The sequence below is a fragment of the Hemitrygon akajei genome, chromosome 13, assembly GCF_048418815.1.
Source record: "Hemitrygon akajei chromosome 13, sHemAka1.3, whole genome shotgun sequence".
Classification (NCBI taxonomy): Eukaryota; Metazoa; Chordata; class Chondrichthyes; order Myliobatiformes; family Dasyatidae; genus Hemitrygon; species Hemitrygon akajei.
Genome location: NC_133136.1, coordinates 88,399,319 through 88,425,176, shown reverse-complemented (window position 1 = coordinate 88,425,176; position 25,858 = coordinate 88,399,319). Strand labels below are relative to the sequence as shown.

At 43.3% G+C, this 25,858-nt stretch overlaps 1 protein-coding gene across 5 annotated transcripts; it reads right to left on the bottom strand.

Moving 5' to 3' along the window:
- Positions 1-3,210: 3,210 nt before the first annotated feature.
- Positions 3,211-25,858, bottom strand: LOC140738046 (protein SDA1 homolog). Of its 5 annotated transcripts, none has more exons than XR_012101289.1 (5): positions 25,664-25,858; positions 12,778-12,872; positions 8,364-8,406; positions 6,623-6,714; positions 3,211-3,568 (listed from the first exon to the last, which is right to left on the bottom strand). XR_012101289.1 is itself a non-coding variant. In XM_073065042.1 (5 exons), the coding sequence occupies exons 1-5, from the start codon at positions 25,515-25,517 to the stop codon at positions 3,557-3,559; spliced, it is 267 nt and encodes an 88-aa protein (XP_072921143.1). In that variant the 5' UTR covers positions 25,518-25,594; the 3' UTR covers positions 3,211-3,556. The 5 variants fall into 5 exon arrangements, 1 of the variants encoding a protein (XP_072921143.1); XR_012101290.1 differs by lacking the exon at positions 25,664-25,858 and adding an exon at positions 25,378-25,430; XR_012101292.1 differs by lacking the exon at positions 25,664-25,858 and adding an exon at positions 23,911-24,046.

Here is a 25,858-nt window from a genome sequence, read left to right as displayed (position 1 = left end):
ATCCCTTTTGTACAGGTCATACCTTCCCCAGAAGAGATCCCAATGATTGATAATTCTGATACCCTTCCCTCTGCACCAGTTCCTCTGCTATGTATTCCCTTGCCAAATCATTCTATTCTTACCCTCACTGGCACATGGCACAAGCAGCAATCCAGGGATTACCACCCTGGATGTTCTGCTTCTCAACTTTCTACCTAGCTCCCTTAAATTTCTTTTCAGGACCTTCTCACCTTGTCTACCTTTGTCATTGGTGCCAATTTGTAACAAGACTTCTGGCTGATCACCCTTACCCTTGAGAATGCCAAGGATCCGATCTGAGACATTCCTGATCCCAGTGCCAGGGAGGCAACATACCATCCCTGTGTCTCTATCACGCCCACAGAACATCGCCCCTGTTCCTCTGATGAGGGAATCTCCTATCAACTCTGCAGTCCTCTTCATCTCTCTGCTCTTCTGAGCCACAGCACCAGACTCAGTGTCAGAGACCCAGTCCCTGTGGCTCCCCTTGTAGGTCGCCCCCCTGTACCTCACCCAAGCCTGATGTGCCAGTCACTCTAAAGACTGGTACTCTCACAAGAATGGCCACTCAGAGAATGGCCACTCCACTTGCCCTTGAATCGTTCCTACTGGCCCTCTCTATTGAATCCCTCTTGCTGATTGGTCGCTCCTCAAATCAGAAAATCTGCTTCAAAACACTGCTTTCAAAATTTAGGTCGCCACCCTGATTAAAAAGTAGCTCTTTTCACACACCCCTGGTGTGGATTGTCCATCTCAGAGAAACTGGCTCGAAGTTTTGCTTTTAAAATCTTCAACGCGCACCTGACTGAAAGATAGCTCCTTTTACACACTGCCACTTGCTGATTGGTCGCTCCTCAAATTAGAAAAAACTGTTGCGAAACTCTACCTTCAAATCGATCACCATTCTGATTAAAAACTATCTCTTTTCCCGCACACTCCGTGTGGATTACCCAACTAATCAATGTACATCACAAGGTGATCAGCTCCAGTACTGCCACACAAACTCCCATCGATCTACTCCAGTTGGATGCAATTCTGTCCTTTGAGTATGAAGACACAATTATACCAACTGGGTACAAGTTCCCTGGATTTTCTCTGGTTTCTCACAACCACTGCCTGTGATCATGGAGTTGAGAAATACCAGAATGTGTCATAACCTGGAATCTTATCCGGACTCCTCCCAGGCATCCTCAAGGTGAATCTGACTTTCAGCAGTGACAGTGACACCACTCCTCCCCCTCACCAGTCAGCCTGGGATTCGAAGCCTCCGTCAATGTCTGGTGCAAAGAGGAGTAATATCTACTTGGCCAACTAGAGCATCGCTCTACACTTTCTCTCTATGTTCAATTGGCTACACAGAAATCAAACCTTTGGCTCACCTGGTGTCTGTGAATGCTTTGCACAAGACCATCACATCCTCCCACTCCAGTGACTCAATTGGCAGCCACAAACATGATTGTAAACGGATGGATCAAATCAAAGTGAGAAACCTAAGGGTGCAGGGTTAATGCGATCTACTCTCTACAACACCCACTCATGTGCTCGTCCCTCCCCGTTCTCTGCAGCTACAGCAAGTGTAATACTTGCCTCATCCCTCAACACCATCCAGTCACCCAAACAGCCTTTCCAAGTGTGGCAATGCCTTAAGTAGTTCTCCTCTAACCTTGTCTACTGGATTCATTGCTCCTGCTGTGGCTTCCTCTACATTCAACTGAACGTAAACATTACGACTGATTTGCAGAAGATCTATGCTCCATCAGCAACAACCATCCCAAGCTCCTGGATGCAAAACATTTCAGTTTCCCTTCCCTCTCCCACACTGACCTGTCCATTACCTTATGCTTTTACAATTTCCACGATTTCCTTCTGTTTGCATTAACTTATTGTTGTGATTGAGGTAATCAATCTTGTTAAATGATTCTATGTGATATCCACTACTTTCTGAAAGCATAATCTGATAAATAATCTGCTAGCATGCTATTGTCTTCAAGGGATAACTCAAGATGTATATTTAAACTGATTTACTACCTGTATGAAAAATCATTCACATTGCCAGCTCCACTGGTTTGACTATTAATCCTGCTAGACTTCTGTTGCTGTCCTGCGCAAAGGAAGGAGGGCGGGGGAGGACAAGATACGGACATTGATGACATCAATCAGGCTTGGACAAGGTAGCTGTAAGTTTCTCTGTGTTCACCAGGGGTCAATGGGTAGATTGGCTGTGAGACCCCAGTCTGAGAGTGAATGGGCTCAAACCGTTCAACAGATTTGATTTTTTAAATATTTATTGAGATACAGCCCCTTGTGGCCCTTCAAGCCACACTGCACATCAATTTAATTCTATTCTATCCCCGATTTAATTCTAGCCTTATCACGGGACAGTTTACAATGACCAATTAACCTACAATCTTTGGATTGTGGATGGAAACTGGGGCACCAGAGGAAACCAGGGCTCGGGGGGAATGCCCTATAGGCAGCGACGGGAATTGAACCGCGATCGCATGTACTGTAAAGTGTTGTGCTAAACAGGGCAATACCTTGCCACCCTGATAATTGCCAATCCAGGGCCTCTCACTTCATTGTTGCAAGTTGCCAAAATTTTTTAAAGCATTAATAATGTGGATTGTTGTGAACTCTCGTCCTATCTGGTGTCCTATCCGGGTGGGAGTCTCTCAGTCATTTCACGCCACAGAAACCGGCATAAGCACCAGCCCAATGAGCCTATAAAGCTCAGGACAGACTTTAACTTTAACTGTGGCTTTAAATGGTTTCCTTTTGCATCTCATATAGAGATATGTGGTTAGGTTAACTTGTTCACTGTAAGTGAACCAAGGCATAGGTTGGTGGACTGAAAGATCTCCTTCAAGCACAATCACAAATACTTTCATTTTGCCAATTTTTCTTTCTTCCTCTCTTTTACTTTCATCTGCATGCCAAGGTTGCCAGGGATGTAAGCTGGAGTCCATTTCTCAGGGCTATGACTGGGAACTGACCCAAAGTGTTCAGATATTGTATTCAGTCAAGCTAAGGCATTATAGTTCCTCACAGTTACAGACATCTTTCAGAAATGGTATCTTGTTGTAACCCTGAGAAAGGTCCTATTTCCATTGATGTTGCAGAACTTCATTGGCTTACTAATCAACTGTGGTGGATAAGCAATTTCATGGAGATACAGAAAATGAGTAAACTGAGTAGTGATTTGGCCTTTTTTATTTGTAGATCAATTACCGTATAAACTATTCACAAGAATACAAACAATCCCCACATTACAGCTACTTGAGTAACAAAAATTCATTTATACAGAATTCAAAGAACACTTACAGAATTTGTGGAAAAATATACAAATAAACAATTCTTCACAACTCCTGTTTCTTGACACATGTGTACGTGATGCACCTTCAAATTTCCAGCCACTTCCTGGGAATGCAAACCCTCTGTAATGCGGAAGTCACATCTTCGTGGTTGCAATATTTGGTTTCTGTTGTGTTTTGTTATTACTTCCATATTTCAGCTGTTTCTTTCTCTTCAAGAAAGCATCCTACAAAGCAAACTGTCGAAAGAAACAGAAATTGAGTCCACAGTGGCAATGAATCTTCCTAGTTTTTGAATGTAATAAGATGCTACATTTTAAAATCTAAAATTACATTTATGAATTCACTTTTTTGTACCTTGTCCTTAGCAATAATTCTGAAAAGTTTAATCATGTCACTAATTTCCTCTGTGTGCTAGGTTTCTCCCACAGTACAAAGACAAACTGGTTGATAGGATAATTGGTCATTGTATATTGTCCCGTGATTAGGCTAGGATTAAATCAGAGGCTGCTGGGTAGCATGGCTCAAAGGGCCAGAAAGGCCTATTCTCAGTAATGCATCTCAATAAATAAATCGATCAAATAATTTGATGGTAAAGTAACACCAATTGGAAGTTGCTGTCCTAGGAAAAGCATTTTCCTTACATTCATATAAAATTGAAAATATGTTATTCACAATTATTAATGCAGAAGTATACAAAGCTATGATTTTCCAACCAAGTAGTATGCCCTTTCTATCAAATCATATCATAGGTTGCAAAGAGATTTCCACATCTCCTCATGACACACACACACACTTGATTCACAAGTGTAGACTGTATATTCTTCCCTTGGATTTTCAGGTGCCCTACAATATTGATAATATCATATTTTGATAAGAAATGTAATGATAGATCCCAACGATTCCACAAAACTATTCAAGTCATTAATGGCTGATAATCACCTCGCAATGCAATCGTGCAAGATGCTACTGGATTCGTTTTCAAGTTCCAGCTGCTGACTAACATTGAGCTGGTGATAAATTCTTCTAGGATAAGTTGTATAACCTTTGGGATATGTCCCACATTTTCACTACCCCCCCCCCAAACCCCACTGTGTGTTACATAGAAACATAGAATATCTGCAGCTCATTACAGGTCCTTCGGCCCACAATGTTGTGCCGACCATGTTCCCTACCCTAGAAACTGCCTAGAACTACCCTACTGCATGTATCTATCTAAAAGGTTCTTAAAAGACCCTGTTGTATCCGCTTCACCACTGCCAGCAGCAGTGCATTACACACACACACCACTCTGTGTGAAAAACTTACCCCTGACATCCCCTTGGTATCTATTTCCAAGCAACTTAAAACTACACCCCCTCGTGCTAGCCATTTCAGTCCTGGGAAAAAGCCTCTGGCTATCCACACGATCAATGCCTCTCATCATCTTACATAACTCTGTCAGGTCACCTCTCATCCTCCGTCGCTCCAAGGAGAAATGGAGACTATTGCCATTGACTGCTGTTAGTGTTCTGTCTGTTGTCAGTAAGCTGTAAAACTGAATATATAGTATTTATAAAGCATAACCCCAAGGTCTTCTTATTAAAAACAAATTAGAACATTACTAGAGCTATACTGTCCAAAACAATGAATACTTTCATAACTGTTTAAATCAGTTATTCATCAAGATGGATGTTTGGACGTTTGCATTTGCTGTGCTTAGATACAGCAGCTGACGAAGCAGAGAAACAAGTTGGCCATCTGCCATTTTCTAATGGCAAGATGGAATGTGTCAGAGATGGTGAGGGTGGTGTTAACACTTTAGGCCTTTTAAACTGGAGCCAAAACAGCAGCAAAAAGCCTCCAACTGTGTTGAAACTTCTACGTTCCTGGAAAAGGGCAACCTGATACAGATTAGAAAGAATTATGATCATCACCAATTGAACTGTAATCAATATTGACCAGGAGAGAAGAACAGAATAAATTAGAAAGGAAAAGGGTAAAGGTTATTTAAAAGGGGTATAGAACTGAGATGTGGACACAGTGAAGTGTAATCAGGAAACACAAAAGTGACAAATGCTAAACAACAGAATCTCAATAATTCAACATGTGGTCATCTCTTTAGATGCATGGTTTATTTGGACCAAAAAATACCAGATTGAACCAGCTCCATTTAAAAACAGTATACTTTGCTATACTCATAATATACTTCAGTTCAAAAGCATTCAAAACAATAATGCTCCAGGTTATTTTTGTTTGTAGGACTCTTAGAAAAAGGCTTGTCCATCAGGATGATCTTGGTCCAAAACATTCACTGGACTCTTTTCCGTTGATGCTGCCTGGCCTGCTGAGTTCCTCCAGAATTTTGTGCGTGTTGCTTGGATTTCCAGCATCTGCAGATTTTCTCTTGTTTGTGATTGGATTTCCATCAGGATTAAATGTGTAATAATGTAGTGTTATAATAAGGCTTAACTATTGGTTAATAGTCTCCCTGACTGGAAAACTAATTTGCAAGTGCTTGGCATCAATCTTCAAAAAGACATTTATATTCCAGACTTAAGTAAAAGTAACATTTTTAGTGTCTTAATCTCATGTGCATTGCTGAATTATTTTTGTAAATAAATGCAATTAAAATTTGCTATTTTTACTTCTTGTATTTCAATCAGAGAGACATTTTTGAATTTGATTGACTGAGCAGTCTGCCTGTTGCCTGGCTTTTAGCTGGATGCTACAGATCCCTTGTAGGAAATGGCAAATTCAAACTGAAATCGGAATTGAGAAAGCTTGAATCCCACAGCCTCCTTTTTCTAGGTCAACATCATCTGCCATTTCATAGCCACGGACCATGAAATCTGCAGCCTTCAACTTCTACCAACTTGAGATTCTGAAAAAAAAAAAGCTTTTCTAATTCTCCACATCAATCCAGGAAAAAGTCATTAAGAAGGATTGGTTACAGTATAATTTTTGTTTGATGCAACTACACTTTTCTTAACCCTCCATTTTCCTGACTGCAAAGCTATTCTGCACAATTGTTTTTTGATACAACTACTTAAGGAAACAAAACTGTCAAAAACTTGTGTCTTAAAAGAATATGGATAAGTAATTAAACATTAGTTTTATGTAGACTTATAAAAAATAGCTAAATTTTACTGAGAGTGCTTTGGGCACAATGAGTACACTGAACAGAAGCATAAATATCGGAAACGTCCCGGGAAGTAAACAAGGAAGTGATTCATGTAGCAAGAAGCTCTTTGTCAGACCTCAAAATAACAAATAGAATGAAGTTGTGATTAAGAGTATTTAACAATACTAACCATAGCTGTTGCTAATCGAGTTTCTTTATCTGATTTAGGCTTTTTATGCAGGCGTTCTATATCTCGCAGCGAAAGCAGCTCTCCTCTGAAAACTAAACAATTTTACAATTGCATATTAAAAGCTGAAGGCTTGGAGATAGATACTCTTATGTTGCTGTCAGCAAGGAATAAAAAAAAAGAGCAGAACAGACCATACATAACTGACTCACCATCAGACTGTCAAAGTTAGAAACAAGTTCGATGAATTTACTTCTGGTTCACTTTGATTTAATGTTGCAACAAAAAAGCATATATTAAATATCTTACAGAGCACACACATCTCCTTTGCTTACAGGAAAAGTAAGTACTAAACAATAAACCATTAGGATACACAAGCTCACCATTGTAGCAGTGTTATCTTCCTGTTCAACTGAAATTGGTCATCATGGCTGTGAATGAGTCAGACCTTGGCGCTCGAAGTTCTTTAAGGTGGAGACACTTTCAGTAAAGTTGTTGCACTGGCATCTCAGTTGGGAAAAGATGAGGAGTTAACGGTGCAGCTTGGTCTAGGCAGTCACAGCCTTCCACTGAAGCAGCAACTTGGATTTGGATAGGTCACGGGTAAAAGGACCTGCCTATAGTTCAGATAGGTCAAAAGCCCCAAGATGTGATAATACAGAAGGCTTACCCTTTGACCTTGCCCAACACATATTGTGTACTAGGATGCAAGATGAGGAATCTGATCATTTACCAGGTCCAGAAGATCAATGAGGAATGGGGAAAGAGAAAAGTTGCATATTAGCTGCAGGGAACACATGGGAAGCTGATTACATGGCCTCCACAGTCCAAGGTCACAAAGGCCTGTGCCTCCTGGCACCACAGGACTGGGGAAGGATGAAAGGTGGAAAAGGAGGCGGGTCTATCTGGATTTTGTTACTGAGATGCCACAGGCATCGGCTTTACACCCTGAGCTACTCAACTAGCACCTACAGATTCAAATGAAAAAACAAGATATAAAAATGCAGGTCTGCTGGTGATAGGGAAAGGGGGTTGTGAGCAGATAAAGAGATTAAAAACAAAAACAGACACGCTGGAAGATTTTTTAGCATCTGTTTTATTTCAGATTCCAGCATCTGCTGTTTTGTTTATTTTCCCAGAAGGGAAGGGAATTTTCACAGTGGGGAAATGGCAGGTTTTGAGGAATTAAAGGAAAAGAATGCACTTTTTAAAAAATGAGTAATGTGTAAATGTTAGTTAAGAAGTGAAAAGTGATCTGACTATGACATGGATAATTCTGTAAAGGAAGATGGTTGACAGGGTATCTCCACTAGCTGGAGAAATGACCTCAGGACAGGGCTGAAATGAGGACAAAGTTCTTCAGGTGTAGATTATAAATCTTCAGAACTCTTAATCCCAGAGGGCTCTCTGGCACTGATTATATTCAAAGGCTAAGATCAGCATATTTTTGGATAACAGGGGTACAGGGGTAATGAAGATCAGGGAGGAAAACCGTCTTGTAGCAGAGGAACAGACCTGACCTAATCAAATGGTAGAGTAGTCAAGAGGGCACGTTCTACCCTGCTTTGTTTATGTTTTTACATTGTGATTTTGTAGCAGAGTTTAAGGTGCAACTGAAATTATAAGAAACAAGCTTTAGACTTATCTGAACAAGGAACTTTTACTAATGTTGTTTATACCAAGAAACAAGCACTGAGTGTAGAGATTTTTCATACTAATTATTAGAAATTAAAAATGCACACACTTGCTTTCGTCATCACTGCTGTCCTCAGTTTTCCTCTTCTGATCTGATTGAAACATATAAGATTATTAAGGGATTGGACAAGATAGAGGCAGGAAATATGTTCCAGATGCTGGGAGAGTCCAGTACCAGAGGGCATGGTTTGAGAATAAGGGGTAGGTCATTTAGGACAGAGTTAAGGAAAAACTTCTTCTCCCAGAGAGTTGTGGGGGTCTGGAATGCACTGCCTCAGAAGGGAGTGGAGACCAATTCTCTGGATGCTTTCAAGAAGGAGCTAGATAGGTATCTTATGGATAGGGGAATCAAGGGATATGGGGACAAGGCAGGAAATGGGTATTGATAGTAATTGATCAGCCATGATCTCAAAATGGCGGTGCAGGCTCGAAGGGCCAAATGGTCTACTTCTGCACCTATTGTCTATTGTCTATTGACTTTTGCCAGGGGCAGGGTCAACCTCTTTAGCTATCTGGGCCAGTCGGATTTTCTTGAAGTCTTCCTGTGTGAGGAGGCAACTAGCACTGACAAGTGCTGCTTTTGCTTTGCATGTTTCTGTGGGCACGGTCTTCACCTTCTCCACAGACCATCAAGGAATTCATCTCCTAGCAACATACGTCTAACCAGAACTTCATTTAACCAATGAGAAAACAAACCAAACGAAACCTACTTTCTTTCCTTTCAAAGTCTCAGGGTTACACCCAGCCCTCCTCCTCGCACTCTGATCATACAGTAAGTTAAAGTCACTGAGTCATAAAGCACGGAAACAGCCCAACTGGTCCATGCTGACTGAGATTCCCAGTGAAGTTAGTCCCATTTGGCCCATATAACCTTCCCATCTCCGTACCTGTCCAAATATCCTCTAAATATTCATGTACCTGCCTCAGCCACTTCCTTGGGCATCTTATTCCATATACTGACTACTTTCTGGGTGAAGAAGCTACCCCTCCAATTCCAATTGCATCTCTTCCCCCTCACCTTAAACCAATGCCCTCTAGTTCTAGATTCCTCAACCTGGGGAAAAACTTGAATTCACCCTATCATAATTTTATAGCAATGTATATATTTTAAACATGTACAGTGCCTATAAAATGTATTCACCACTTTGGAAGTTTTCATGTTTTATTGTTTTACAACCTTGACTCAGCGGATGTAATTTGGCTTTTTTGACACTGATCAACAGAAAAGACTCTTTCATGTCAAAATTAAAGCAGATCTCTACAAAGTGATTTAATTATTTTTACAATTATTAAACACAAATTGATTGCATAATTACTCATCCCCTTCAAGTCAGTATTTAATAGCTGCACCTTTCACAGCAGTTCCAGCTTTTGAGTCTGTGTGGATAGGTCTCTATCAGCTTTGCACATCTGGATACTGCAATTTTCCCCCATTCTTCTTTAGAAAACTGCTCAAGCTCTGCAAGATTGCATGGGGATTGTGAGTGAACAGCCCTTTTTAAGTCCAGCCATAAATCCCCAATTGGATTGATGTCTGAACTCTGACTTGGCCACTCCCAGACATTATCTTTGTTGTTTTTAAGCCATTCCTGTGTAGCTTTGGCTTTATGCTTGGGGTCATTGTCTTATTGGAAAACAAATCTTCTCCCAAGTCACAGTTCTCTTGCAGATTGCATCAGATTTTCCTCCAGGATTTCCCTGTATTTTGCTGCATTCATTTTACCCTCTACCTTCACAAGCCTTCCAGGGCCTGCTACAGTGAAGCATCCCCACAGCATGATGCAGCCACCACCATGAATCATGGTAGGTAGGGATTGTGTGTTGTTGATGATGTAAGGTGTTTGGCTAATGCCGAACATAGCATTTAGTCTGATGGGCAAAAAAAGTTCAACTTTGGTTTCATCAGACCATAGAACCTTCTTCCAGCTGACTTCAGAGTCTCCCACGTGCCTTCTGTCAAACTCTAGCTGAAATTTCACGTGTCTTTTCTCTTTGCCACTCTCCCCTAAAGCTGCAACTGGTGAAGCACCCGGGCAAACAGTTGTATGCACAGTCTCTCCCATCTCAGCCACTGAAGCTTGTAACTCCTCCAGAGTTGTCTTGGGTCACTTGGTGGCCTCCCTCACCAGTCTCAATCTTGCACTGGCACTCAGACTTTGAGGATGGCCTGCTCTAGGCAGATTTTCAGCTGTGCCATATTCTTTCCTTTTTTTTTATGGCTGACTTAACTGTATTCCAAGGGATATTCAGTGACTTGGAAATTTTCTTGAATCCATCTCCTGACTTGTGCTTTTCAATAACCTTTTTGTGGAGTTGTTTGGAGTGTTCTTTTGTCTTCATGGTATAGTTTTTGCCAGGATACTGACTCACCAGCAATTGGCCCTTCCAGATACAGGTGTATGTTTACTACAATCAATTGAAACACCTTGACTGCACACAGTTGATCTTTACTTAACTAATTGTGTGACTTCAAAAATCAGTTGGCTACACCAGTGATGATTTGGTGTGTCATATTAAAGGGGGTGAATAATTTGCAATCAATTATTTTGTGTTTTATATTTGTGATTAATTTGGTTCACTTTGTAGAGATATGTTTTCATTTTTTACAAGAAAGAGTCTTTTCCTGTTGTTCAGTGTCCAATAAAAGCCAAATTAAATCCATTGTGATTCACTGTTGTAAAACAATAAAACATGAAAACTTCCAAGGGCGTGAAAACTTTTTATAGGTACTGTATGTGTGTTACAACTCACTCTTCATCCTGCTGTGATCCAGTGAAGAGAGTCCCATCCTTCTGAATCTCTCTCCATGTCTCAGTCTCTCAAGTCCTGGCAACATCCTCGTACATGTCATCTGCACTTCTTCCAGCTTAATGGCATCTTTCCTACAGCAGAGTGACTAAACTGAATACAATACTTCAAATGCAGTCTCACCAACAGTTTGGTTGCAACATAACATCCCATGTTATCCTCAATGTACAATTAACTTCCGACACACCAGCCAGAGGAACCATCTTCTCACCATCAGTATCTCCCAGAATGATCTGTCTCAGTGAGATCATTCTCACTTTCTCTGTCTCCAGTAAGTATCCACCAATGTTACTTGCTCTTCTCACAGTGTAACCCTCTCATACATCTCACTAATGCATCTATACCAGATTGAATCAATGACAAGTATATCCAGAAGTCAGATAAACCAACATTCCACTAAGACTAATGTTATGCTCAACCCCTTTGTAATAAATACCAATATACCCTTTGCTCTTGTAAGAAGTAGTTATACCAGAGTTTATGATTATGGTCCTTCATGGACATCTTTGTACTAACATTTACTAATTCCTCATAATTTTAAACAAAATTATTTTGCTTTACTTCCTAATGATATGAGCAACCTGCCAATGATGGTTTTAACTACTAAGTCGCTCCATTATAATTCACAATTCTTACGGTCTCTGCACATTCTTTTAAATTTTGTTCAAGGCTTGAGCCACAAAAGCAGGCAGTTAACAATCAGACACGTTGCTGTGGGAGAAGTTGTACGTTAGACAACATGGCAGATTTTCCCTTGGCAGCCACAAGTCCCTGAGACAATGGACTTGTCTTCACCCTTGACATTTCCTATAGCAGTCCGTTCCTTTGTTCATATTAATTCTCTGAATGTGTTTCCATATATTCTTGTGTGCTTTTTTACATAAGGAAACTTTTCTTACCTCTGGCATTTCTGCCTTTATTATTTGGTCAGTGACTAAAAACAAGTCATTCTCACGATCTCACTGGAACAGACCGGATGTCCCATTATATACTGAAGATGATATCACAGGCACGTTTAAACCTCACTGATATACATCACCAGGAAATGCTGAAAACATAAATAACTCACGAGTTGGGGGAAGAGAGAAATGGAATTGTAAAAAAAATTACACAGCAGAGCGCGTTTAGAGAACATTATGAGGCAAGGGAGTGCGTAGTGGTGGCCAGATGCTGACAGACTACCTTGTTATTACAGTGATTCAATGTGGAAGCCCCAACCCAAATATAAACTTGGGAATTCACCAGAATGTGACATTTGTTTGGTTACAATGCCAAGCCTTCACAAGAATCACAATACCTCTTCAAAGAAAAAATGCCAAAGTCATTGATGGCTCACTAATTACTGGTTCCAGGGGGAGATCTTTTGTCTTCCTCTAGTCTGGACTTTCTGTGACTACACATCCGCACCCGTGTGTCCCACTGTTAGCTCCCTGCAGGCATGACCCAGCAAGATACTGGTTTGAAAGAAAAGCTGGGAGTTGTGGCAGCATCTCTACTCTTCAGACTGCAAGGGAACAGCACCATATCCCTGAGGGTACATGGGGAAGGATAATAGTAGTCTCTCCTATTAACAAACACTAAATTTAAAAATGCTCCATTGCCATATCGTTGATTCCAAATACCAAATATGTGAATGAGGAAAGCTTCAGACTTACCAATTCTTCCTGCTGTTCTTCATCTGAAGAATGATGTACATCAACCCAAACTTCATCATCTTCATCCTCATCGATACTCGTACTCTCCCACCCATCTGAAATTAGCAGATGTTTCACATCAATTGCAAAGAAATCACTGGCAACGCATCAATTGCAAAGAAAGTTCCAGCCATAAAGTGGCTAAGATAAAGCATCCTTGTTATTTATCAATAAACGGCGCAGCTGATCAATTGGAAGGGTTTGATTTTTCTTGGTGGGTGTTAAGAATGGAAATGAGCATTTGTGACATTGAGCAGAAATCATAATACAACACCCAATCCAAGTAAAAATAATATTTATTACAGGAAAAATCAGGAAGCTTGACCACATGAGGAAACAGACACAGTCTCCATGATCTTCACTCCTCTCCAACTCAACGATATTTAATCATAACCATCTATTCCCATCAATTCTCTCCCCATCACAAAGATTGATTGGTTCTCATAAGGAGCATACAAGCTTTACCCCTTAGAGTATGACCTTCATCTTTCAACATAATTTGCTGCTCTTTCATTCCTCACAAACCATAGTTTGCTTCACACACCCACGGCTACACTGAAATCGTAGTCGCACTGTTTTACATCTCCACAAGAGGTCACTTCTCCCCAGATAATGGCTGTGTAAAAAATGTATTCTGAAATCACACATATTTAAACTTGGAGTGTGTCACTTCCTCACCTCGTTCAAGTTCGAGTTTATTGTCATCTGACTGTACGTATATACTGTACTGTGCAAAGGTCTCTGGCACATAAATATAGTGAGGGTGTCTAAGATTTTTACACAGTACTGTGTTTGTCAACGTGGAGCAGAGAGCGGGATTATAAATCTGGGGGGAGCAAAGGATGTTGGGAATGGTGAGGGTGGAGTGCCACAGGAGGAGTGTGGGACTGGTGGCAGAGAAGGAGTGCCAGTGGCGGGTTCTGGCACAGGTGCAGACACACCCGGTGCTGAGATATGAGGCAAGGTCATTTGATTCCAAACAAATGGTTTATTGATCATTACAGAAAGTCTCTCTGGTGCTTCCTGCTCCCTCCCCTCTCCCTTCCCATTTTCCCAACCATGATTCCCCTCTCCCTGCCCCCTTCCCATTCTCAGTCCACAATAAAGACCCATATCAGAATCAGTTTTATCATCACTCACATATGTCATGAAATCTTCTTTTATTTTGCAGCAGTACAGTGCAATACATACAATTACTACAGCACTGTGCAAAAGTCTCAAACACTCTATATATATATTATATATATCTTGGTTCGGCTAGCGGCTTAATCTAGGGGAAGACAGCCCTCGGACCGGCCAAACTTAAGAAATCTTGTTTGGGTGGATGCTACGCGATGTGTTCCCCATTACAAATCAGTTCCACGAAATAATAAACAGTACACAATATGCAATTAAATGATTGAGCTTTATAATTCTTAATTTGACAATATGGTTAGAAAAGAAACAAAAACAGGCCCATTCTCATGAAACAGTCTTATGTGCAACGTTGAAGCTCATGGTTCCCTATCACCCTCCTCCGAGTGTAGCCGACCCTCAGACCCTCACTCCAGGTCCACTCTGTCCGGCAGGTACCAACTCTCTCCATTCGCATCTTCTCTCCTCACCTCGCCCCGGCAAAAGACTGCAAAATCCCTGCTTCCAGATTCACAAGAAAGAACAACATCCCACTCATTGGCTAGCGTACATTCCAAAGCCCCGTTATCTCCAGTCATAACCCAAACATTGCTGCTACAGAGAAACCATTACCTCAGCAGTGGAACATCACAGAGAGGCCATTACATTAGAGTGAAACCTTACAGCGCATTACACTCTCCCCCCACCTAATTTAGTCATGTCCTCATGATGTTGAGATAATTCACCAACCCTTCCTACAAAACACAAAGCCCAATCCAGGTGCAAAAGGCAGTGACATAGCTCCCCAACACGGTAGGGGTCACACTCTGCTCCCCCTGGTGCTATGTAGGCCAGCTTATCCGGTGAACTCCTAATTCTCTGAGACCTCCGTACCCCCTCACCTAACTCTTCAGGTTCCGACACTACTGGGGAGACTTCCAGTCTATCTGGTGAGGCCTTCCCCGACCTATCACTCGTGCCCACCTGCAACTCAGACCCTCGGTCTCATGGCCAAGCCCCGTTTCATCTCTTACAGGGTCCCACTGCAACCCAGGCTGCCCACAGATAGCCCCCCCCCCCACTTCATAGGATGTGGCCGCCCAGCGGTTCACCAACTTATGTTTCCCAGGTAGTCCCAAATTCCTTACGAAGGCCCAGTCTCCCAGCAGGAGTTGGGAGAACTTCACCTTTTGATCATACCTCCTCTTATTTCCTTGATTCTGCTTGGCAGCCACAACCCCAGCTAATTCATAAGCCCTCTTCAGCAATCTCCTCATATCAGACACAAATTTCAAATAAATCTTCAGTGGCCAGTCACCCTTGTCAGCCCCAAAGCAAAGGTCAATGGGCAATTTCACCTCGCGCCCAAACATCAGATAGTATGGCGAGTACCCAGTAGCTTCATTTCGTGTACAGTTATAACTGTGGACCAAATATACAATATGTTGACTCCATCTGTTGTTCTTGCTGATCTCCACAGTCCCAAGCATGTCTAGCAAGGTCCGATTAAACCTCTCGGGCTGGGGACCACCAAGCAAGTGACAGGGCATGGTCCTCAACTTCTCGACCCCAAGCATGCCCAGTAACTCATGGATGAGTCTGCTCTCGAAATCCCATCCCTGATCACTATGTACCTGCCTGGGAAGGCCATAACAGGTGAAATACTTCTCCCATAACACTTTTGCCACCGTAGACGCCCTCTGGAAAAGCCTGAGCATATCTGGTGTACTGGTTCCTGATGACTAAGACATTCGTCAGTTTGCTGGCGTCGGGTTCTATTGACATAAACACCGGGTCCAGGGGCCCTGTACTCTGCAGGTGGGACAAAGGAGCTGCCCGTGTAGGCAGCGTCTTCCGTCATATGCAGCGAATGCACGACTTGCAGTATTCTTCAACCTCCGATTTCATTCGGGGCCTGTAAAACCACTCTCTGAGCAATCCATAGGCCTTTTCCACCCCCAAATGTCCAGAATCATCATGAAACGACTTCAATGCCCTCCAATACTTCTCGTGCAGAACCAGCTGGCAACGCAGAGGTTGGTCTGGGGTTGATGTGACCCAGTATAAGATCTGGTTCCACAACTCCAACCGAGGCCACTCTCTCAGTAATGGAGGCACCGCTGTTTCGTCTTCTCTGCCTGAGCCATGTCTCCCTTTTCGACCGCTGACCAAATGATACCGATGCCCGGGTCATCTCGCTGAGCCGCTGCCACTTCCCCAGAACTCAATTCCGGCAGCTGATTTGTCTTCAGAGCCGTCAGGTTACAGTAAGCTTGGGGAATGGTGTCATCAGAAGCCCCCAATTGATCCACCGCTCGATCCTGCCGCTGCTTTCCCTCTGCCCTCACGGTGATGGCAAACTGACACAGAGCCTTCACATCCAGGGCGGGAACGCTCTCCCACTCCTCATCCCTGTCCAAACTCTCGTGCACCCGCCAGGACAAAGCATCCGTATCAATGTTCCAGCTCCCCAGCCGGTACTTCAGGCTGAAATCATAGGCAGACAACGCTGACAACCACCGATGGCCTGTGGCATCGAGGTTTCACCAAGGTCAGGATATAATTTAAGGGGCTGTTGTGCTTCCTCACCTCAAACTTGGCCCTGTAGAGGTAGTCACTCAGCTTTCCACCACCACCTACTTCAACGCCAGAAATTCCAACTGGTGCATGGGATAGTTTTTCCTGGAGGGCGACAGACTCTGGCTGACAAATGCAATGGGCCTCAACCTGGAGCCTTGATCCTGATACAGGACCCTCTTGGCTGGCATTCGTGTGCAGTACATATGGCAATCGGGGCTCTGCAAAAGCCAGCACCAGTGCCTGGGCCAGCAGCTCCTTCAATGACTGAAAGGCCTCCTCACACACCTCTGTCCAAAGGGCTCCGAAGGGGTAGGATACTCTCCACCCTCCTGTCCTTTTTTCTCCCACTCCTTTCTTCCCCAAGGGGGGGTAACCACACATAAGCTGATTCAACGGGTGACTCACTTTCGCGTAGCCTTTCACGAACCTCCGATAGCAACCATAGAACCCGAGGAAAGAGTGCAGAGCGCTCACAGTCTGGGACCTTGGCCATGTGGTCACCGTTTCTATCTTAGACAGATCTGTAGCTACTCTATAACGTGAGACTATATGCCCAACATAGCTAACAGACGTTTGGCAGAACTGGCACTTGTCCAGGGCAGGTTTTAACCCTTCAGCTTTCAAGTGGCCCAGCACCTTCAGCAATCTCGCTTCATGTTCTTCCAAGGTTCTTCCAAACACTATGAGGACATCCAGATACGCCAATACCTCAAGCAAGTTCATATCCCCCACTGTCTTCTCCATGACCCACTGGAAGGTTGCAGGGGCCCCCAAGATGCTCTGGGGCATCCTTTCAAACTGGAAAAATCCCAGGGGACATATAAATACTGTCTTCTCTTTGTTGGCTTCACTCATGGGGATCTTGTAATATCCACTCCTCAAGTCCAGCACACTGAACCACTTCACACCACTCAGGCAGGCCAGCGTGTCTTCAATCCTTGGACAGAATACTGGTCAGGACCGTGTGCCTGTTCAGAGTCCACACACATCCGTACCTTCCCATTCTTCTTTCGGGCCACTACTATTGGGGACACATAGGGGCTTCGGGACTCGGTGATGATCCCAGCTTCCTTCAACTTACACAAATGTTGCCCAACGTCCTCCACCTCTGCAGGGGCCAGTTGCCGTGACCTCTCTGAATGGGGTGTCCTTGGTCACCTGGATAGTGTGACGAGTGCTCTTAGAACAACACACATCAAACTCACCAATGGAAAAGACACCTTCCAGCTTCAACATCTTCTCTACCAGCCTCCTTTTCCAACTGGCAGCACCGGAGAGTCCCCGAAGTTGAATGACTCAGCAGTCAACTTTCCCCCTTTTCCAATAGTTTCTCCCCAGCTTGTCTCACAGGGACACTGGACATTACCGTTACCGGGAACAAATGCGTCAGGGGTATCCCCCGCTTGAAGGTGATGTCCCTTCATAGTGTTCCTGCCAATCACTGCCATCCTGTTCGTCCGTACAACCGAGGGCTTCTGCAATTCGGGCCTCACCAGCACCCCAGCTGGAAATCCCAACTCCCCCTTGAGGCGTTCCAGAGTGTCCACTGAGGGCCTCACCCTCAGGCACTCTGGGAAATTTGGGGATCCCCATCACTCTCGCTCCTTCCCCGGGCCGTACTAACATTGGCTTTGACTGGGTGAACTGCACAGACCCTCATCTAAATTTGGTATCCGGCCCAATGCAGTCACGCACTTCTCAAAAGCAGCTCAAAACAGCGGGTGCACAGACAATGCTCCCAGAAAGCTCTCGCCAGCCTTCTCCTTGCAGGTCCCCTGAGCCTCCTCACAAGAGGGGTGTTGGTCCCCACCAGAATTGAAATGCCACCCTTCTCAACAGGGTCCAGACAAACCAGCACTAATGTATTAAGGACCTCAGACACTCACACATCGGCTTCCAAGAACTCCAACTTCACTGACAAATAACCGTCATATGGATAATCACCAGTACTAAGCCCCCAGATCTCCAGTGCACTGAGTGATGTCAATGGTAAATGCTTCAGATACCAGTTGTAAAACGAACGGTACGGCAACGTGACATGCGACCCGTTGTCGAGTATGGCTTTAGTGTAAATACCCTCTATCCGTAGTGACACACTGGAGCATGGTCCCACTAAGCCTTCTGGAATTGGGCCTTTCGCTTTCGGGGGTTCCTTGATACATTGCTGGGAACATGTTTCCCCAGAGACACCAGGCCATTCCCTCACTGGGTCTTCTCTAAGCTCTCCCAACGACTCCCTCTGCTGAGGTACCCGGGGGCTGCCTCTCCTTCAGGTGTGACACCTGCTGCCAGCAGCCCTCCGCATTGTTCATCCCCTCGGGAAATCCGTAACCCCCACCCCCATCAGCTCCATCATATGGGGAGGGGGTCACACCCGCTGATAACAGCCAACACTCTGCCACAATCTCCTCTACCGCTCCCCAGGGTAGGCTATGTGTGGTCACTTCACCGTTACAGGTTACTACTGAGGACTGTACCCTGCTGACGACTCTAACGCGTTCTCCTCTTCCCGTACCTTTCGGATCAGCTCAACAAAAGATGGAGGGGGTGTATCTTACAAGGCTTTCGGAGACCCCAAGCAATCCGGTCATGGGACTGGACGCCCCGGCTATCTAATCCACCTCAGCCGCCTGAATGACCGCTCTGCGCTGCAAGCAATTTAGCTGTCTCTCTAGCTGAAAAATAAAAGCAGAAAGCTTCTCCCCTGTCTCCTGATGCATGTTCTGAAACACCACCGTGAGCTCCATTGAGCTTCCTGTTGGGCCAAAAGCATTGTCCAGTGCTTGCATGTAATTGACAGCTGTCGCCACAGGATACCATAACCTGACAGTTCTCACGTCAGTGACCCATCCAGTCAAACTCTCAACCAATCTCTGTTGCTTTACATCATCAGAGTACTGCCACTCATCTAACAACTGAGAGGTCTGCTCCACCCAAGCCTCATACTCCTCTTCCCCTTTAAGGGTGGGTGTTATTCCAGAGAATAGGCAGAGCCTACCATAGCAGGCACTTTGACCCTGTGCACTTTTCCATTTATTCGCCAGAGAGGTAAGGGCGGATACTAACTCAGAATTCTCACTTTTCACTAGGCGATGTGGACTAATTAGACATTCAAAATCTGACCTCTCCTTCCTCTCACTCCTCAGAAATGAGTGAACCTGTCTTTGAAATCTCCGCCCCCAGCTACCTCTATGTCAACGCTGGTCTGCAATGAAACAAGAGCTACACCGGCCATTTTATCAAATCTCCACCCTGCAACCACAATTTTAACAAGTGAATTAACAATTCATCTGGAGTATGAATATCTACCCCACTGGCTCGATGCTCAGAGTAATCACACAGCATCCAACGAAATCAATCCTGGATGAGCCCCCACAATTATAACTTTCAGTTCAGCTAGTGGCTTAATCTAGGGGAAGACAGCCCTTGGCCCAGCCAAACTTAAGAAATCTTGTGTGGGTGGATGCAGTGCGATGTGTCACCTGTTACAAATCAGTCCCATGAAATAACCAACAGTACACAATATGCGATTAAACAATTGAGCTTTATAATTCTTAATTTGTCTATATGGTTAGTAAAGAAACAAAAAAGAAAAGGGCCCATTCTCTTGAAACAGTCTAATGTGCAACTTTGGAGCTCACAGTTCTGTTCGTTCGTCCTCCTCCAAGTGTAGTCGACCCTCGGACCCTTACTCCAATTCCACTCCATCCAGTGGTCTACCAACTCTCTCCATTCACATCTTCTCTCCTCATCTCTCCCCAGCAAAAGACCACAAAATCCCTGTTCCAGATCCACAAGAAAGAACAACATCCCACTCATTGGCTAGCATACATTCCAAAACCCTGTTATCTCCCGTCATAACCCAAACATTGCTGCTACAGAGAAACCATTACCTTCATAATGAAACATTACAGAGAAGCCACTACGTTAGCAGTGAAACCTTACAGCATGTTACATAATAAAAATATATAAATAAATAAATACAAAGAATACACACACACACACACACACACACACACACACACACACACACACACACACACACACACACACACACACACACACACACACACACACACACACACACACACATTACACACAGTACATAAAACAAAATATTACCACAAGTAAGTTAGAAACATAGAAAACCTACAGCACAATACAGGCCCTTTGGCCCACAAAGCTGTGCCAAACATGTCCTTACCTTAGAACTGCCTAGGCTTACCATAGCCCTCTATTTTTCTAAGCTCCATGTTAAGGAAATATAATTAAAAATACATGTAGTGCATAGCACAGGTAAACAGTAAACAGTTTGCTGTCCTGGTAACAAGACCTCGGTGCTGGCAGGGTATTCATTAGACCCACAACCTGAGGGAAGAAGCTGTTGCCCGGTCTGGTAGTCCTAGTCCTGATGCTCCTGTACCTCCTTCCAGAAAGTACTGGGTCAGAGACTTATGGGATGGGTGATAGGAATCCTCAACAATACTTTGGGCTCCTCGTTTCCAACACTCCCGGTGAGTGTTATAAGTAGGCAGGAGGGAGACCCCAGTGATCATGTAATACTTCCACAGCTTCTGCTGTTCAAGTGATTCCACCTCTGATACCTTTGGCTCCTCTCACTGGTATGCCTCTCAGTCTAAAAGAAGCAGGTGAATGTGCTCACAATTGGCCTGGATATCCATGATCAGATAGAGCAGGACTCTATCATCTATAATTCTATATCCTTTCTTTCAAAACCATCCACTGCTCTGGGATTATTCTGGAGAATAAAAATAATCCTCAGATACTTCATCTAAAATTTCTCTCCAGTACCCATAGCTCCAAAGTACACCATGGTCAACCTCAGTTACTCAGCTGCCTCTCCTTCTTCTTCCTGTCATTTTAATGTGGGATCCCTCATTTCCTGAAAATGCACCCATTATTCACTTCTCAAAGCTCTTGCCCATGCTCAATTGTTCCTACTGCTGATATTTGTTTAACCTTCATCACTATTTGTTGCTGTTCCCACTGGATAGCTTTGGTGACCCACTGTACCTCCTTGAAAATAGCACATGACACTACTAGCCAATGCCAGAAGTAAGCTGGTATTATAAAAGCATGAAAAATTATTTTCCTTGCTGGAAGTTTTGAGCAAATGTTCAGAAATGTCCAGAATTTCCTTGGGAAATGCAAGTTTAAAGAAAAGCTCTACAAATGTCACACTAGCAATTTTATCTTTATTGCAATTATAAATAACATTGCACAAATTCAACTTTTGTTCCACTGGAAATGTATGAAGTTGCATATCTCTCACTTTGGCTGCAACGTGCCTAGATTAGCAAAAGATCCACAATACCAGTGATGTTGAAACGTTGGCTCGTATGTTCATACCTACTGACATGGTTAACTGTGAGCTGCTTCACTTTACCTCTGCCAGCAGCTTAGGTTGGAAAGAGCAAAATATAACTGAATTTGAAGACCTTTGCTGCCTCGTGTGGCAAAAACACATGTTTAATACTGAACTGAATATTTGCTGCTTTAACTAAATGAAGATGTTAATGCGATTAGCCAATCCTCGTAACAAACTTAGTGCAAAATCGGATTTTGATTAAAACCACTCCACATCAAAATCCAGCTTCACTCGTAATCTAACCAGCATTAATTGGAACTGTGGACCTTGTCAATTGTACCCCATTCATTTCTGACTTGCTCCCCAACACCCCATGCCCCATTCTGTACATCTCTTGTCCTGATCATTTTCCTTCAAAAGTATATCCTGCACCAGTTTTCTTGGCAAGACAGCATGAGCCAAATCCCATTCCCCAATTCTGTTCTCCTTCACTGGGAAGCCATTATATTGCAGGGTACAACCCAAGGAGCAAGAGGCACATGTTAACCTGGTGCACTTTTACTGAGGTTGCTGACAAAGCAACTCAGTTTTTTGGAATTGCTACAATGGATCATTTTTCTTGGGTGGCTGTGGAAAATCAAGAGGCAGAGTTTTGCAAGTTGGATTAAGCTGAGAATCAGAAATCATTTGACCTCGGCTTGGGGAACTGAGCTCTGTTACGGATCCATCAGTGGGCAATACCGAATACAAGCCCACTGCTTCCAGCTTGGAAACGTCTCTTCCTACCCGATCTCAGATGTCAAGCAGGTTACAAAATGATGTGGAAATTGCATTCCATTCCAAATTGTATTCCATTATGCCCGAATACCTTAATTTATCCCTTTGCATTTCACTCAAGCCCACTCACACACACAAATTAAACACGATGTTATGTATATATTTGCAGCTGTCAATTATTTATATTGTTTCTGGGATCCAGTATTTGAGTCAATCGAATAATTTTTCATCTTCATTATACAAAAGTAAAAATAAAACAGGCATTCAAGTTATTCTTCATTGTAAAATTGTCAAAGAGTCATGAAGATTGCTGCTTTACTAATTCACTTGTCAGAATTACTAAGTCTTTTGTAAAACTACAGTGGCAATTTGGACCTGCTGCCATCCGTTAACACTGCAGGTGAAGCCTGCTGGATCTGGTTTTCCAAGGCGGTCTTCTAGTCAAGTATCAAACGATCCCGAAGTTAATCCAAGAATAGCCTGTGATGCAACGCACACTGCAACATTCTAAATGCATCAATGGTCACAATAGCCTCAAAAGTCAAATTTTAAACAACAAAGTTGGCCAGCATTTTTTAGGCAATCTACAAGATTTAGCTAGTTCCTGCTGCATACTACAGTAAAGGTATTAGTAAATCCAATAGTTACATTTCAGTTATGCCACAGGCTCCAGAATACAATCCTCATTATTTTTTATTCTGTTTTGAAATACAAGATGTAACATTTAATAGTTTAGAGTTTTTTTAGTTTTGTATTTGGAACATGAAAATAAATCAATAGTATCAAACTGATTCAGATCATAGACTCTGGCATTTGCATTAAAATACTGATCTTCTACAAATATGCAAATTATACTGCTGCGTTCATAGAACAGAGTGGGGTTAAGTAAAATACACTCATATGCCTTATTCACTAGGTTTGCTGGCACAGTGCAGCACTACAGGATTTCAACAGTACCTGCTGACCTTTCCTATCATTATTTTGAAGACTTTATAAATCAAATCCACTTTCAAATCATGACTATTATACACCTCAATGTCATGGTCCTGATCATTAATTCCATATCTTTCTCCTAATTTCCTTTGATTGTGCCACGGTTCTGACCGTTAATTTCCCATCTGCTTCTTCTTCTCTTTGATGATGGCACATCTGGTTTCCATCGAGACCGGCAGCATAAGAACCCCGGCATTACAGCCACTGGTTGCCAGGTCGTTGGTTTTGCCTGAGTGGTAATTAACATTTCCCAGCCACTTAGGACCATGTATTCTAAGTTTTGCTCCAGTTTCAAGGTATACCTGTGAAACTCCGTCTCTCTGTGTCAAGGTTCCATGTCAAGATCCCTCTTGTTTGCTGTCCAACGCTCACGCTCGCGTAAGCATCCTAACTCAATCTCCGTGACTGTGAAAGAGCGAATGAAGCGAACCCAAGTGCAGGACACAGACAATCAACAAATTCCCTCTCTTATGATCAGACACCGACCTGATTTTCCCAATCCCTTTGCATTTGGAAGTCCCCCGTTATAATTGTGTTATTACCCTTATTACATGCCCTTTCCAGATCACTTTACAATCTCAACCCCACATCTTGGCTACTATTTGGAGGCTTATATATGATTCCCATAATTATTTTTCTACCCTTGCAATTCCTTAACTCCACCTACAAAGATCCTAAATTCTCTGACTCTATGTCACCTCTTTCTGAAGATGTAATTCCATCTCTCACCAACAGAGCCACACCACCACCTACGCCTTCCTGCCTGTCCTTTCAAAACAAAGTATATCCTTTGATATTAAGCTTCCAACTAAGACCTTCTTTCAGCTACGACTGTGATGCCCACAATGTCATACCGACCAATCTCTAATTGCATAATGCGTTTGTGCACCTTATTCCAAATGCCACATGCATTTAATTCCAGCACCTTCCGTTCGTAAGAATTATACCTCTGTGGTACAATTTCACACTTTGCTTTGTCTGCAGTTGTTCCCAATCATTGGCTTGTCCTTCCTTACATTCATATTACATATTACATCATCAGATTTCTGTAAATCTGCTGACTCATCCTCAGCTCTATCAGACTGGTTCCCATCCCCATGGCACATTAGTTTAAACCACTCCCAACAGCTCTAGCAAACCTACCCTAAGGATATTGGTCCCCCTCGGATTCAAGTGCAATCCGTCCCTTTTGTATGGGTGTGCGACCCATATGCGAGAAGAGGTCCCAATGATCCAGAATGACTTGGCCTCCACAGCTGTCTGTGGCAATGTATTCCACAGAACACCTCCCTCATTTTTCTAAACTCCAGCGAGTGCAGACCCAGAGCCATCAAACACTCCTCATGTTTCATTCCCAGAATCTTTCTGGTGAATCTCCTGTGGACACTTGCCAACGCCAACACATCTCTTCTTAGATAAAGGGGCAAAAACTGTTCACAATACTCAAGTATGGTCTGACCAATGTCTTAAAAAGCTTCAGCTTCACATATTCTAGTCCTCCTGAAATGAATGCTAAAATTGCACCTGTTAAATGCGCTGGAATCTACCCTCATACTTCTGGTAAACTCCAGGGACCCAGTCCTCACGCTCTAGTGAAACTATTTCCGACACTCCCTTTAAACTTGTGAGAAAAATTTAAATTCCGTTCTGTAATATCTTAAAGTGCAGAGTTAAAATTGTGTTGGTGTGTTTATTAAGAACATTCACATTAGTTCCCAGAATGCTGGGTTAACGGAGTTTTAACAATTCTTTATAAAGTTTTAACATACCCTCTCTGCTCTTCTCTGCCCCAGTAAAGAGGTATCGGGATTATCTTCCTAACCACCTTATCTACTTGTGCCGCTGCCTTCCAGAGATCCTTGGACTTTGTCCCTTATTACTTACCATTTCTGGAGTTGCTGTCATTCATTGCCAATGCCCTAATTTCCCTCCAAAGTGCATCACCTCATCATTTCTCAACATATTTTACCCGCCGTTGCAAAGAGGGGCAAGGGGGAGGGGGAGGGGGAGGAGGGGGATTTTGCCTTTGCCAGTGGTTGTGCTAAGCTTACCCACCTGACGATTTGTTGCGTGTAATTCCTCAGCTGAGCAGCGTCGTATTTTCGGAGCACCGGTTCCCAGCGCTGGCTGGGCGTCACGTCCAGGCTCACGTTAAAACGCGGGGCTGGCGAATCGCCCCTCGCTGCAGCCAACAAGCCCAACAGTAGTAACAGTAACTGCACGGACACATGCATCTCGCTTAGCAGTCGT